The 14490-nt window shown below is 43.8% G+C and overlaps 1 protein-coding gene across 1 annotated transcript in view; it reads left to right on the top strand.

Annotated features, from left to right (window-relative positions):
• Positions 1 to 10602, top strand: part of LOC126519618 (uncharacterized) — a 172463-nt gene extending 161861 nt beyond the window's left edge. The window contains exon 5 of the mRNA XM_055065366.1: positions 10435 to 10602. Within this exon, the coding sequence (XP_054921341.1) occupies positions 10435 to 10581 (147 nt within the window). The 3' untranslated portion in view covers positions 10582 to 10602. The remainder of the gene's footprint in view (positions 1 to 10434) is intronic.
• Positions 10603 to 14490: the final 3888 nt, after the last annotated feature.

The raw sequence follows: 14490 nt of genomic DNA on the forward strand, positions 1-14490 counted from the left end.
TGTAGGAATTGTACGCCAGTAAACGAACATCAGACGTAGATGATTTCAGTGAGCGCCTCAAGAAAAACAGTTTACGCAAAGAATTCGCAACAACAGTATCTATGTGCTTCGTCCAGGAAAGCTCATTGGTTATTCATAGGCCCAAATATTTGTACTCTCCTACCTCTGATAGAGATACGTTGTCAACATTATATGCAAACTGAAGAGGTTCTTTCTTATGTGTGATTCTCATAAAAACAGTTTTTTCAAAATTAGTAGACATTTGCCATTGTTCGCACCAAGCAGTGACCTTTGCCAGGTCATTATTTAGATGCACCTGATCATCAACAGACGATATCTTTTCATACAAAATACAGTCATCTGCGTAAAGTTTCACGGAAACTGAAAGTTCTGCGACTATGTCATTTATAAATAATAGAAATAAAAGCGGTCCCAAAACTGATCCCTGGGGGACTCCAGACGCAACCTCTGTATTGTTAGAAGAAGTATTGTTTAAGGTGACAAATTGGTGTCTGTTAGTAAGATAGGCTCTGATCCGTGTAAGTATCTGCTCATTTTTTATATAATACCCTAATTTATGAATTAATTTGTTATGTGATACCTTGTCAAATGCTTTACGAAAATCCATGAACACAATATCTGTTTGCTTCCCTTCATTAATTGCCTGTGCGAGATCGTGAACAGTCTCAACTAACTGAGTACATGTAGAAAACCTATGCCTGAAACCATGTTGGACATCTGTAAGTACCTTGTGCTCTTCTAAGAAACCTAATATATGTTTATGAATTATATGCTCCAAAATTTTGCATGATATAGATGTAAGAGATACTGGTCGGTAATTGTCTATGTGTGTTTTTTCCCGGATTTATGTAAAGGTTTGATTTCGGCCGTCCTCCAGTCATCCGTTAGGGAACCATCGCGTAAAGATCTGGTGAATACGACATACAGGTACTTAGCACACCATTCCGCATAACGCTTTAAAAACGCGTTTGGTATTTTATCTGGTCCTGGTGACTTTTTAGTATCAACGTTCAATAGTAAATTAAAAACGCCGCTCTCAGAAATGACAACGTCAGATATAACAGGAAGCGATATAGAAAAGTTGGGAAGGGAACCATTATCTTTGGTAAATACCGACTGCAAGAAATTGTTAAAAGCAGAACAAACGACAGTCTCATCACTTACACATTTGCCGTCTATCATGAACCCACTGGTAGAAGAAGATTTAGGTGTGATTTGGCGCCAGAATCTCTCGGGAGACGTTTTAATAAACGAAGGCAGGATCGTTCCGTAATATTTTTCTTTGTCGCAAATTATTTTCTGTTTTAGTTGTTCTGAAGTGCCTTCTACAATAGATTTTAAGGTTACATTTGTTCTTGCTTTCACTTTTAACCTTTTAAGCCTTCGCTGTAAGCGTAACGTCTCGCGAGAAATCCATGGGTTACGGTGCACAGAAGATTTTGCGATTGTGGGAACGAATCGTTGGATGCATTCAGAGACAATTCCCCTAAAAGAAAGCCACAAGTCATTTACATTGCAAGTGCTGTTTCTGAAGTCATCAAAGTAGAATGCAAGCATATCCAGAATAGTTTCATCATCAGCACGAGAAAAATTGGGAAACAAATGAACACCGTTTTTGTGATCAGGGTAGACATTTGACAAGCTCAACAAGACAGCTTTGTGATCAGAAATCCCGTTTGTGACTTCAAAGGTTATCGCATTTCGGATGGCGCCACTTGCAAAAAATAAGTCCAGAATTGAGCCTACGGCTCCCTGTACTCTCGTGAAATTATTTACCATTTGCAGTAAGTCAAACGTGAATACAATATCAAAGATTGTGTTATCAATACTGTGAGCAGAATGCAATGAAAAGGTGTGCCAATCAATGTTTGGCAAATTAAAGTCCCCTGCCAGTAGTATTCTGTCATCTGATTTTACATGGCAGTGCATATATTCCCTTAAGTTTTCAAGTACCGCAGCAGAAGAGTTTGGAGGCCTATAAAAAACACCAAGGATGAAGCGGACCTTGTTAATGTATGCTTTGCAGAAGACAGCTTCAATATCTTGCGCATCGGGCATACTAAAAAGTTGCATTGATGATTTGTACAAAATGGCCACTCCTCCACCTCTACTGTCGCGGTCACCCCGAAATACCTTATAGCCCTTAGGAACAAACTCACTGTCAAATATTTCACTGCTCAACCACGTCTCTGTAAGCATGGCAACGTCTGCATCATGCGAGAACAGCATGCCATCAAGTTCCGCAGCTTTATTGACGACGCTACGACAGTTTATGTTTAAGATTTTGAATGCAGGGCTGGTCTCTTTGTGGTGTCATTTATGGTCCTTCGGGATTTTATACCGTTTGTTTTTTGCATTATCCCATCCAAACATATCACCGTTAATGCTTAACTTATCGAAAACCAACTTACGGTTAGCACCATTAACCTTTTCCTGTGATGCGCTTTCCCATAATTTTTTTCTGACATCACGAATTATTTTCGAGTAGTCTTCGCTGATAGAATATTCTGAACCTTTCAATTTCGGGCATGCCTTCATTATTAGTCTTCTCTCGGTAGTCATGTAGATTTATGATGACAGACGATTCCTGTTTGATTTCCTACCTATTCGATGGCATCTTTGCATGCTCTTTATCGAAACTCCAAGTTTTTCGCTAAGAATGTCCTTTGTTATTTTGTCCGTAAGTTCCGTTTCTGTTTCCCTTTCCTCTTCTTTTATGCCGTAAATAAGTAAGTTATTCCTACGGCTTCGATTTTCCAAGTCGTCAGTTTTAGTTAACAGGTGTGATACACTGGCTTCCAGTTTATTAATAGTTGACCTCACATGCTCTACTTCTGCTTTTACGGTCTTGATAGTTGCCACCTCGTCTTCCAAATTTTGTATTCTCTCGGTCAAACCATCTATTTTTTTCTCAAAAGAGCCCCGTTTTGCAAGAATGTCACTGACAGATGATTTCAGGGAACTTTGACCTAATAGAATCTGCTGGAGCATTTGCCTTTCAGTCGTGTCTGGGCCTGGGTTCGATTCAATATCACCGCATTTTAAAAGATCATCTTGGGAAGAAGAAAAAGCATGCACAAACACTCTTTATACGTAGTGGGCTGGGCAGCAGCAACAAAAAGCGGTTGTCGCTACGATAGCAGTAGGCCGATAAGTAGTTACTAACCTGCGCAATGAAGCAAAATGGGTTCTTGAACATTGTACCTGAGGTGCTGCTGCCAAGCCCACTGGTTGCAACCGGCGATGGGAAGCTTCTTATATAGGGCATCGTGTCTCTGCGATGTGACGTCACCATTGACAGCGCAGGCGCAGACACGTTGATGGAAGTCATGATGAGGTCATTGATCAAGCAAAAATCAGCTCGTGGTAGATGCTCGAAGCCAACGTCATTTGCTTGGTAAGAGGGAGATCGGGCGAATCCTTCACCGAGATAAAGCGGTTGTGCGGGCAGCAAGAGGGTCAAAACCTGCGCAATGAAGCAAAATGGGTTCTTGAGCATTGTGCCTGAGGTGCTGCTGCCAAGCCCACTGGTTGCAACCGGCGATGGGAAGCTTCTTATATGGGGCATGGTGTCTCCGCGATGTGACGTCACCATTGACAGCGCAGGCGCAGACACGTTGATGGAAGTCATGATGAGGTCATTGATCAAGCAAAAATCAGCTCGTGGTAGATGCTTGAAGCCAACGTCATTTGCTTGGTCAGAGGGAGATCGGGCGAATCCTTCACCGAGATAAAGCGGTTGTGCGGGCAGCAAGAGGGTCAAAACCTGCGAAATGAAGCAAAATGGGTTCTTGAGCATTGTGCCTGAGGTGCTGCTGCCAAGCCCACTCAAAGTGATCAAATGCGTGTCCCACTCCTCGAGCTTCGCCTAACGCATCCAACCAAGGTGTTACCACCTTGGCAGTGGCAGCTGATTGAATGTGACATATCCTATTTAGAAGTAACAAAACACGCACCAGAGATAGAAATCCGAATGCATTTTCTTGAACTCCAGCACAAGCACTCCTGCTCAGAGTTCTACACAGACGCTTCGAAATCAAATGCCGGGGTGTCTTATGCTGCCTTCGGCCCATCCTTCTCAGAATCTGGTGTACTGCATCCGGAAACAAGTATCTTCACGGCCGAGGCCTACGCAGTAGTGTCTTCTGTAAATCACATAAGAAAATCAAAACTTCAAAAATCAGCGATATATACAGACTCCCTAAGCGTCGTGAAGGCCTTGATGTCACCCTATAGACACAAAAATCCAGTACTTAATGAACTCTACACCGTCTTGTGTAAAGTGTACGTATCTAACCAGCATATCATTATATGCTGGGTGCCTGGCCATAGGAGCATCGAGGGCAACGTTCTGGCGGACGAGATGGCCACGTCTATCGCATCGCAAGCCCTTAACCCTACCGCTGAGGTGCCTGTCACAGATCTGAGGCCTTTATTGCGAAGGAGGCTGCGGGGCCACTGGCAAAGCATGTGGGACGCGGAAACGGATAATAACCTCCACCTGATAAAACCACAGTTAGGACTCTGGCCCTCTACTACAAAATCACGCCGAACAGATGTCCTAATCTGTCGTCTAAGAATAGGACACATATTTGGCACCCACAATTTTTGACTCTCTGGAAATGAGCCCCCAACCTGTGGGAGATGCGGGGAGAGGCTGACCGTCCTCCATGTCCTCCTGGAGTGTCGGAAAGCCGAATCTGACAGAAAGAAACATTTTCTGTTAGCATACCAGCAGCACATTCCCCTTCATCCTGTAATGTTACTCGGCCCAGAACCGCTCTTTGACACTAACGCAGTCCTACACTTCCTGAAAGATGTTGTGTTACATGTAATTAGCCCCATACGTTCGTAGCGCCTCCTCTCTTCAGAGGATGCCGCTGTGATAGCTATTTCGTATAGCACATGCCTCTCGTCCCTTGCGTTCCAAGGGATCTGGCGAGGCAGTAGTGCTCTTTGGCAATTTTAGCATCTCGCATATTTTATATAATGCATCATTCTCTCTAATTCATATTAGTGATCATAGTACACGTCATTAATCATTGCCAGAATTTTATAACGTGTAATTTCTTATGCAATTTACACAAACTCTTTTAGGCCCCTTTAGAGCCACGTCACATTACAGTCACAGAGCCCATCAGACCACGACATATTAATTACCACTAGCATGGCGCTCTTTGGCCATACCTGGCCCTTGCGCCACTAAACCCCAAACATCATCTCTCCCCCCCCCCCCTTTGAATGTAAGGCACTTTGGCTCGTTTCATTTTATTTGGAAACGTCCCTGAACTAATCGTAAGATTGAAGATATGGACCAAGCACGTGCAGATAATGTCGATCACATATTTTACGGGTGTTATCTGGATATTATCGATATGACTGGCCTTACTATCTTTTAATGCAGTGGAGGTTTTATATAACTTGGAACAATCTGTGGGTTGAAAAAATGCTATTTCCCGAACATTTCGTTGAAGTTTGTACGACCTGTCTGTGAGAGGTGCATGGCTAAATATGTTCGTACCACAAGGGTACGTCTACAGGAAGTCGTGAAGACAAATGTGTTGTGAAGACAAATGTGTCATCAATCGACGCTTAAAGTGGTGCCGTCGATCCGAAGCCCAAGTTACTGGATAGCGTCGAGGCCCAAAAGTGAAGTCCCATGTGGGGTCACGTAGAATGTGTTGTCGGATTACTTTTCTTGGTGAAGTATCCCGACGCGTCGTTTGTTGGACCGAAGTTGGACCGAAGTTTTCAGAAGTTGATACTTCTGGTCGAGGAACGTTTTGAAGTCCTCCTTCGTAATGAGAGAGATGGTAGCTCCTGTATTCACTAAAAGCTGCGTGTGTATGTCTTCACCAACGACCACGGGAACGCTAAAGCCCCTCATGCTTAGAAGTGAAGTATTCACGCAGAGAACCGATGCCGTTTGGATGCTTTCCGTTTGCACTGGAGTAATATGCTGAAGTGGTGATGCGCCTTGTTTCTGCTTCCGAAAAATGGTGGCCAGGTGTCCCTTGTTGCAGCCAAAGTTGCAACTTTTGTTTCTGGCAGGCCCATGTTCGGAAGACGCCATGTGCCCCAAGCCGTCACACCGGTAACACGGACCAATTTGACCCGTAGAACATGAACTATTTTCGTTCGGCCGACTGTCCCTTTTTCGAACGCCGCCCTGTTGACGCGTCGGGCAGGTGTGCAGGCACGGGCGGTCATCTTGAGTACGCCGTGCTACCATGTTGGGCGAGAGGTCATGGCCATCTTGACCCGAACGCCACGCCAACGATCCGCCATCTAGTTCCGAACCAACACGCTGAACGCTATCGGGGTCGCCGAGCACTTCGTTGGCTGTCTGCATCGCCTCCAGCTCTCGACCTATTTCTTCTGCCTTATGCGAAGTGAGATGTTGGCCTTGCGGCAGCAATTTATTTCGAATATGGGGTTTGGGGACTCAATTATGGGGGCGCGTATCCGGTCGTCGTACGTGACGCCGAATTTGCAAGCAAGAGATTTCTCTTTGAGGGCCGTAACATATTCCATGCAACTCTCACCAAGCAATTGCTTGCGGCTGGCGAACGCATGTGGCTCCGCCAACATGTTTTTAGTTTCCGCGAAGAGCTTGTCCAAGAGTTTCAAGAGATTTTCTTATTGACTTGTGGTAGCCGTTGCCTCCATTGTTCACTTAGCGGGCGTCGAAGTAGCATTTTGTCACCCTGTTGCATTTGTGCTTGCTCCTTGTGCTTCAGGTTGTTCTACTACGAAGTATTTTTGCTGGCCTGCCCTGCCCGAGACGCTGATGAGAAACACAGCCTTTGAAGTGGGCTTTTATTTATTTATCTATTTATTTGTTTATTTATTTATTATATGCTGTGGACCCGAAGTCCATGCAGGGTGAATGAAATACAATATTAGGTCACAAGTAAAACAATGCTAATTTCATTTCATTTCATTTATTATCACCTTGAAGGCCCGAAGGCATTACACAAGGGGGGGCAATACAAACACGTGTAAGAGTGGTTTCTTGCAAAACAACGAAAAAAAGAAAAAAACATATTGCTGATTTTGTACGACTTTAAACAATCAAAGAAAAAATTCGAATTGAAAGAAGTAACACGGCAATACATTCGCAATAAAAGAAACAAAAGAAAAAGACTAGGTGGAAGGTTTCACAAGGGTAAACTATTCCGATACGTTTATGATGGGTTCATGAACGATGTACACTGGGAACAGAAAGTTATTCAAAGTGATTTGTTAGGTATTCACGAAATTTTTTGCGGTCAGTACATGTAACGAAGTTGTCAGGGAGCGCATTCCAATAAACGATTGCATCAGGAACGAAGGAAGTGGTCATGGCAGATGAGCGGCTGGGTAAACGTGCTATGGCAGAGCTGTGACTTATGCGAGAGCAACTTCGTAATGGTGGTTTAAGAAGGTGCTGCCTTGAGCGTGGATTGTAAAAAAAAGAGTGCAGCAAGCAAAGACGTGATATGATGCGGCGAGACTTCAGTGTTGGCAGACCTATCGTTTGCTTTAAAGAAGTGACACTAGTGTACCATGAATAATATGAAGTGATGAAGCGGGCGGCTCGGTTTTGAACGGATTCCAATGATGCGGCTAGGTAATCATGAGATGGATGCCAGGCAGCAGAAGCAAATTCGAGTTGTGGACGGACAAATGTCAAGTACGCCAGCTTCTTTACCTCTCGGGATGCCTTCTTTAGATTGCTTTGTATACCCGAGTGAGCGCGCAGCTTTGCGACGTATTGTTTCGATATGTGTTATCCAAGAGAGTGATGACGTCAAAATAAGACCCAGGTACTTGTAAGATGAAGTGGCGCTGATGTTGACAGAGCTAATGCGATACGTGGACTGAAAAGGACTGCGTTTTCGGGTAAAAGACATAGGTTTGCCTTTCGATAAGTTTAGAGGCATGTGCCATTTTTCGCACCATGACGAGATGGCATCGAGGTCACGCTGCAGGCAAAGAACATCGTCAGCGGAGTTAACCGTGTTGTAAACTACGCAGTCGTCTGCGAAAAGTCGTAGTTTACAATGTATGCTAGTAGGCAAGTCGTTTACATAGATTAGAAATAATAAAGGGGACAGACAGGCGCCCTGAGGGACGCCGGAAGTCACATCGGTAAGAGGTGAGCGGTGATTGTTACAAGAAAATGCTGCAACAATACTGTAATAATGCTGATACAAAAAGTAAACAATGCTGATACAACTTTTGCAAAGGCAAGTCATTCCAGTCATTAATGACGCGTGGAAAGAAAGAGTTTATAAATAGTTTAGTTCGGACAAAATAGGGGGTTAGATCATGTCGTTGATGTTGGCGAGTAGGTATCGTTATTAGTGGACTTACATATATATTGCCGTGTCGAGTGCCAGTTTGTTATTAAGTAACTGAGAGAGAAAGTTGAGTCCTAATTTTTTTCTACGCGATTCAAGGGTAGCAATACTATTAGACCTCATTAGTTCAGTTGGAGAGTCAAATGTGTAAAATTTGTTGTAAACAAACCGGATATCCTGTCGTTGGATTCGTACAAGTTTCTTTAGGTTGCGTTGAGTGTAGGAATCCCAGAATATATAGGCGTACTTGAGCTTCAGTTGAATTAAGTAGTAGTAAGCGAGTAGTTTAACAAAGGACGGGGCGTGTTTAGGCTTGTATTTGAGAAAGCATAGTTTAAGGAATCCGGACGTGAAGGTTCCATACAGGTTGCTGCGAAGAGTGACACCTATATAGTTTCGTTAGAAGTATATTTACGTGCAGAAGAGTCTAGCATATAACTTTAAGAGAGAGATCTTTTTTGGGGGGAAATGGGAAGAAAAACATGTTTTTCAGCATTCAAGGTCATCCCCCGTTCAGTGCAACAACTGAAAATTTTACTGAGACTATCATTCAGATCATCTTCTTTACTAGTGTACGTAATTTATTTAAACAAAACACAATCATTTACAGATAGTCTTACTTGAACATTCGCTTTTACAACATCGACCATGTCATTCAGGTACAGGAGGAACAAAGGGCCCAGTACACTTCCCTGTGGTACACCAAATGAGACTGGAAGACAGGCCGAGTAATGCCCAGCTACATCCACGAACTGTTCGCAATCGTTAAATATTCAGCGATGCAAGATACAAGTAGTTCTGGTATGCCATAGATTATTAGCCTAAATATTAGTTTGGAACGAGGTAGCTTACAAAAAGCTTTACTAAATCGAGAAAAATAAATCAGTTTGGTTATTGTTTTCAATAGAAGCAAAAGTGTGAATGGCCGTAACTAGTTGTGTTACTGTAGAATATCCTTTTCTGAAACCATGTTGAGAGTTGTTTCTTAATTAGGGGCACGGTCGTGCTACGTCAGTAGACGGCATACAATAGTTTATTGGCCGTCTCATTGAACTCATCAAGTGGCACACTGCATTGACATGGTTACAATATTTAGGAGAGGTCCAGCGCCCATCCCCTTTACAAGCTGAATGAAATTTCGGGTCAATACTGTTTTTTTTTTTCTAGCCGTCCAAACTTGTTTTGCGTGTAGCACAAACTATAAAGTGACCTCAATCGTCTTTAAACGCGGCTTGAAGCTGCAGGTTGTGTTAGCATTAAAACTTGCACTGCGGCATAATTCAGCTTAGGTACAGTGCATGGCTTCATTACCTAAACACCTTAAACCTTGCTTGAAATTTAATTTAAGCTATAAACATTGCAGTGCATTTGCATAATGTAAATGGTGTTTTACACAAACAATATTGAGGAAGTAAAAACCGCGTTTGGCAAAAGCCAATAGGTATTATAAGAAATTCTTTTGCCGAGTTAGATGCAAACTGGATTAGTAGATTAGCAGCACTGCACTTAGTTGACGCCTCAGTCAGAAGTAAGGATAGCCACGTTCAGGCACTCAGGCACTAGTTGTAGTCACAGGGTTCCCTCTGCACCATCGCAGATGTGCTTTGTCAACAGCTGCAAATTCTTGTTTATTCTTGTTTAAAGGACTGCTGCAGATAATTTGGTATTACCCCGTTATGTCTTTGTCTTTCGAGTACAAAAGTCGCCACTTGAGGCAGAGGATACTGTTTGCATACCTCCAATCTTCTAGCAATGGTAGCAGTGGTGGCTATTTACGCATTTAGTCTCTCCTCTCACCGCGCCTTGTCCTAATAAATAAGTAGCTGTGATTGGCTTTAAATTTGAAAAAAAAAAAAGATTTGATTTGGGCCAGTTGGTTCACAGCTATCGAAAGGCGCCGCGCGAGCGGGACGGAGAAACCACGCCGATTGCGATGTGGTTTGTGTTTCTTTGTCTCCGTCCCGGTGGCGCTCCACCTTTTGAATTATGATGCGTGTTTTAGGCCATTGGTTGCTTTCGCCCGGGAGAGCCACGTATGGCAATCGTTAGCTCTCGTCATTTGTTCCAGGTGCTGCTCAAGCGGCGGCGAGTAGAGAGTGAGCGACGCCGGCTGGGAGGACGTCGAGGGAGCCGGCCCGCCGCAGCCAGCGGAAACAAGCCACACGTCAGGAGCATTCAGCTCACCCTTCCTCAGATGATGCGCAAGACGGTTTGAGAGGCAACGCGAAGGAAAGAATAAAATAGTACTTCACCGTTGTGTCGCATTTATTTCTTATGTTGGAGCCAGCTTTCCGAACGGCACGCGTTCCTGGTTTGAATCACTTGCGTCTGCCTTCGCGGAAGGAGTGGTGCTGCCGCACTTGTGGGGAAGTCGCGGCACCGAGGAACTCGGGAGGCTCCACACAACCGCGGCGCTCTACTGTTCCTTCTATTCTATGCCTATATAGATATATTAGTCTATTAGTCTAGATATGTTAGTCCTATGCCTAGATATATTAGCCGAAACATTCATCCCAACATTTAGTTTCTGTAACTGCTCTCAAAAACATTGGTTTACTAAAACACTTAAAAGACTAGAAGACAAGAAAGAACGCCTGTACCGCTCCGCCAAGCTGCGGGGTAATGAAAACGCGTGGCTGAAATATACAGCCCAAAAAACATACCTAACGGCGATTCGCAACGCTAAGCATTCTTTTTTTCACGCCGACTTGCCGAAAATGCTGATTACCAACCCAAGAAAATTCTGGCAGGTTATAAACCCAAACCACGCATGCACAGTCGCTCTTACAAAAGAATCAGGTGAAGTGGCCATCTACTCCGAATGTGCTAATATGTTTAACACCGCCTTTTCACCCGTATTCAGTAAAGAAACCGACATGCGACACCCTGTACAATCCAGTGTCTTCGGAACTGTTATGGCGCCAGTTTTCTTTGTCGCATCTGGAATTCCTGCCATAATTCACAAACTTAAAGTATTTTTATCACCCGGGATGGATAACATTAACTCACAATTTCAAAGGAACACTCAAAACATTTGTGCATCATTTTTCTGTTTACTGTACTCACACTCACTTTCCACGGGCCAGCTTCCTGCCGATTGGAAATACGGAAAGGTCATTCCAGTCTTTAAACCAGGTATCAGAGAATCACCGCGAAACTACCGACCCATTTTTTTAACCAGTATCTCGTACAAAATCATGGATCATGTCATTTACACACATATCATGGAGTTTCTCGATTATAATAATTGCTGCAATCCTGCACAGCATGAATTTCGCAGGGGTTTTTCGTGCGAAACTCAACTGGCCATGTTTGCGCACGACTTACATGCCAAGTTACATTGCAATTTTCAGACTGACGCCATTTTCCTGGACTTCGCGAAAGCGTTTGATGAAGTGCCCCATAAGCGCCTTCTACTCATACCTTCACTGTTAAATCTTCACCCCGACATCATAAATTAGATCCGTGAATTTCTTAATAACCGCTCTCAGACTGTTTTTGTTAACAATGCTACCTCTACTTCCCTTCCAGTAACATCAGGCGTTCCGCAAGAGTCCGTCCTTGGCCCGCTTTTATTGCTAATATACATTAACGACCTGCGAACTCATTGGATGACGATTGCGCAACGTTTGGACGACACACACAGAAGAGAAACACACACCGCAGAGCGCTACTTGCTACTATCGTTTTATTCCCTTGTCAATGCAATGAATACAGGAAGGTACTCGGGGGGAGGGGGGGGAGGAGAGTAACGACAAAAACAAAAAGATTTTTACAAACATGGCCATCCACAAATACCAAGCCAGCTTTGTCATATGATCATTTTTGACATGGAAAAATAGGGAGCACGATACAAAATTCCAGATTAGCGCGTGAGTAAATCTATTTCCTTTGCACTAAGGGAGACTAACGGCATGCTCACGTATGTCATCAGTCTATCGTCTGTATGTCTAAGTCTACCTAAGTCTAAGTCTATCTGCCTGTATTTATCCCATTGACAAGGGAATAAAACGACAGTTACAAGTAGCGTTCTGTGGTGTGTGCTTCTCTTCTGTGTCATCCCAATGTTGCGCAATCGAGCCTCTAATATGCTATACCAACACGCACAGTCTTCAACCCTACCAACTCATGTATCTTGTAATATCCGAATGTTTGCCGACGACTGTGCTATCTATAGCACTGTTGCCAAAGCCTCTGATCAATTAACCCTTCAAAGGGATCTTAACCATGTAAAGCAAAGGTGCGACGATTGGCTAATGGAACTTAACCCTCACAAATGCAAAACCTTATCTTTCAACCGCCGCTGCTTTCCAGTTGTTCTTATGCGAGTAGCAGCGTTCCTGTCGAAGCAGTTCAATCATTCAAGTATCTGGGAGTGACTTTCTGCCATGACCTTTCTTGGGCTTGACACGTCACTTGCGTCATATCATCTGCTAATAAAACGCTTTGATTTTGCGACGTCATCTACATAACGCACCTAACAACGTAAAATTGTTAGCTTATAAAACTCTCGTGCGAACAAAATTGGAATATGCTTCACCAATTTGAAACCCGCGACAAGCTTATATTCAAGACGCCTTTGAGTCACTTCGAAACCGTGCTACTAGATTCATTGATCGTTCGTATTTTTACGATGTGAGCGAGTCATCATGAAAAACAGAATCTAATTTACCCCTTCTCTCATGTCGCTGCCGTATCGGCAGCCTTTCTTCATTCTATAAACTTTTTCGTAGCTCGATGGGTATCCCGCCATGCATTGTTCCCGCAACACGCATATCTAATCGCACTGGTCATCCCCTTCCAGTCGCGCGCCCACGTGCACTCACCGTTACCTTTTCTACGTCATTTCTTCCTCGTACGGCTGCTGACTGGAATGGCCTTCCGGGCGACATCGCTGCCTTCCCTTGTCCATCCACCTTTATAGAAAGCGTCACCAATCACCTTTCACCATGGATTACACACATCGTTTCTGCTTATTTCTTTGTAACCCAGCCCTTATGTAATACCCTGTCACGGGGTCTTTAAGCAATAATAAAGAAATGAAATGCCGCAGAATGTGACCCCAGCTACCCGCTCTTGAGCGATTGACATCATCTACCCACAATGTCCTGATTCAAAGGGTTTCCGCTCCGCTCGCACGCTTGCACCTGAAATAATTTGCCTTGCACACGGAAATGCAATTACCTGTACTCTCTAAAATTACCAGATATTGCAAAATGTTACTCTTATGTTAATCTAGAAGTGGAAATGACACAACGCTTCCGGGCATGTCACTATCAATGACGTTGATGCCACACGACATGCAGTAGCTTAAAATAATTGTGCATATTCAGCGCACATGTTCAATTACCTATGTGCAGCGAAGCAGTCTTCAAGCGCTTGATGAAGCGCTGATATTTTATTCAGACGGTTTCTGCATAAATGACCCTGGCGCGCGCAGGTTATATCCTAGCACTTCTACTGCGCAATGAGAAAAAGGTTATATTGGCTTCTGTTTCTTCATTTCTCCTCAATTATGTTAAATGTTGCAGCGGCTGTTTCGACAATACCTCGTTATGGGTACGAAAACTTTATGGAAATCATCGTAACAGTATGAAAACCGCAGTATGGAAATCATCATGTACAGCAATCGTCAACGCGCGCTGATCATCAGAAACAACTTGTTCGTGACATGATACATGCACCTCGCAACTTGTACTGTTAGTGGTTACGAGTATATGAATCGCATCAGACGAACTGCACGATGCACGACACAAGCAGGGCCTGCAAAATCTGAAGAACGCGAAAAGTTTCTCGCCCTCATGAATGCACCAATACACAGTGATGGCTGGAAAAGCAGGCACATCTAGAAAAAGAAATGCCCAGTTTCGCCCGAAAGGCTACGCATCGATTGCGATAGCAAATTAGCAGAAAGCTATACGAAATAAAAATGGTATTTTTATCGGCCGTATAAACTTGTAAACATAGGCATACTAAGTAAATTAACAATCATGATGTCACGCGCGCACAAAGAAACATGAACGCGTCTCACTCGATGACCGTAGAAACTCGCTGTCAGCACGCTGGGGTGAGACAGCGCGGAGGCAGCACCTAGCGAACTGACCTTGGTGCGATGTCTCGCATA

Source organism: Dermacentor andersoni, chromosome 10 (genome assembly GCF_023375885.2).
Source record: "Dermacentor andersoni chromosome 10, qqDerAnde1_hic_scaffold, whole genome shotgun sequence".
NCBI classification, from domain to species: Eukaryota; Metazoa; Arthropoda; class Arachnida; order Ixodida; family Ixodidae; genus Dermacentor; species Dermacentor andersoni.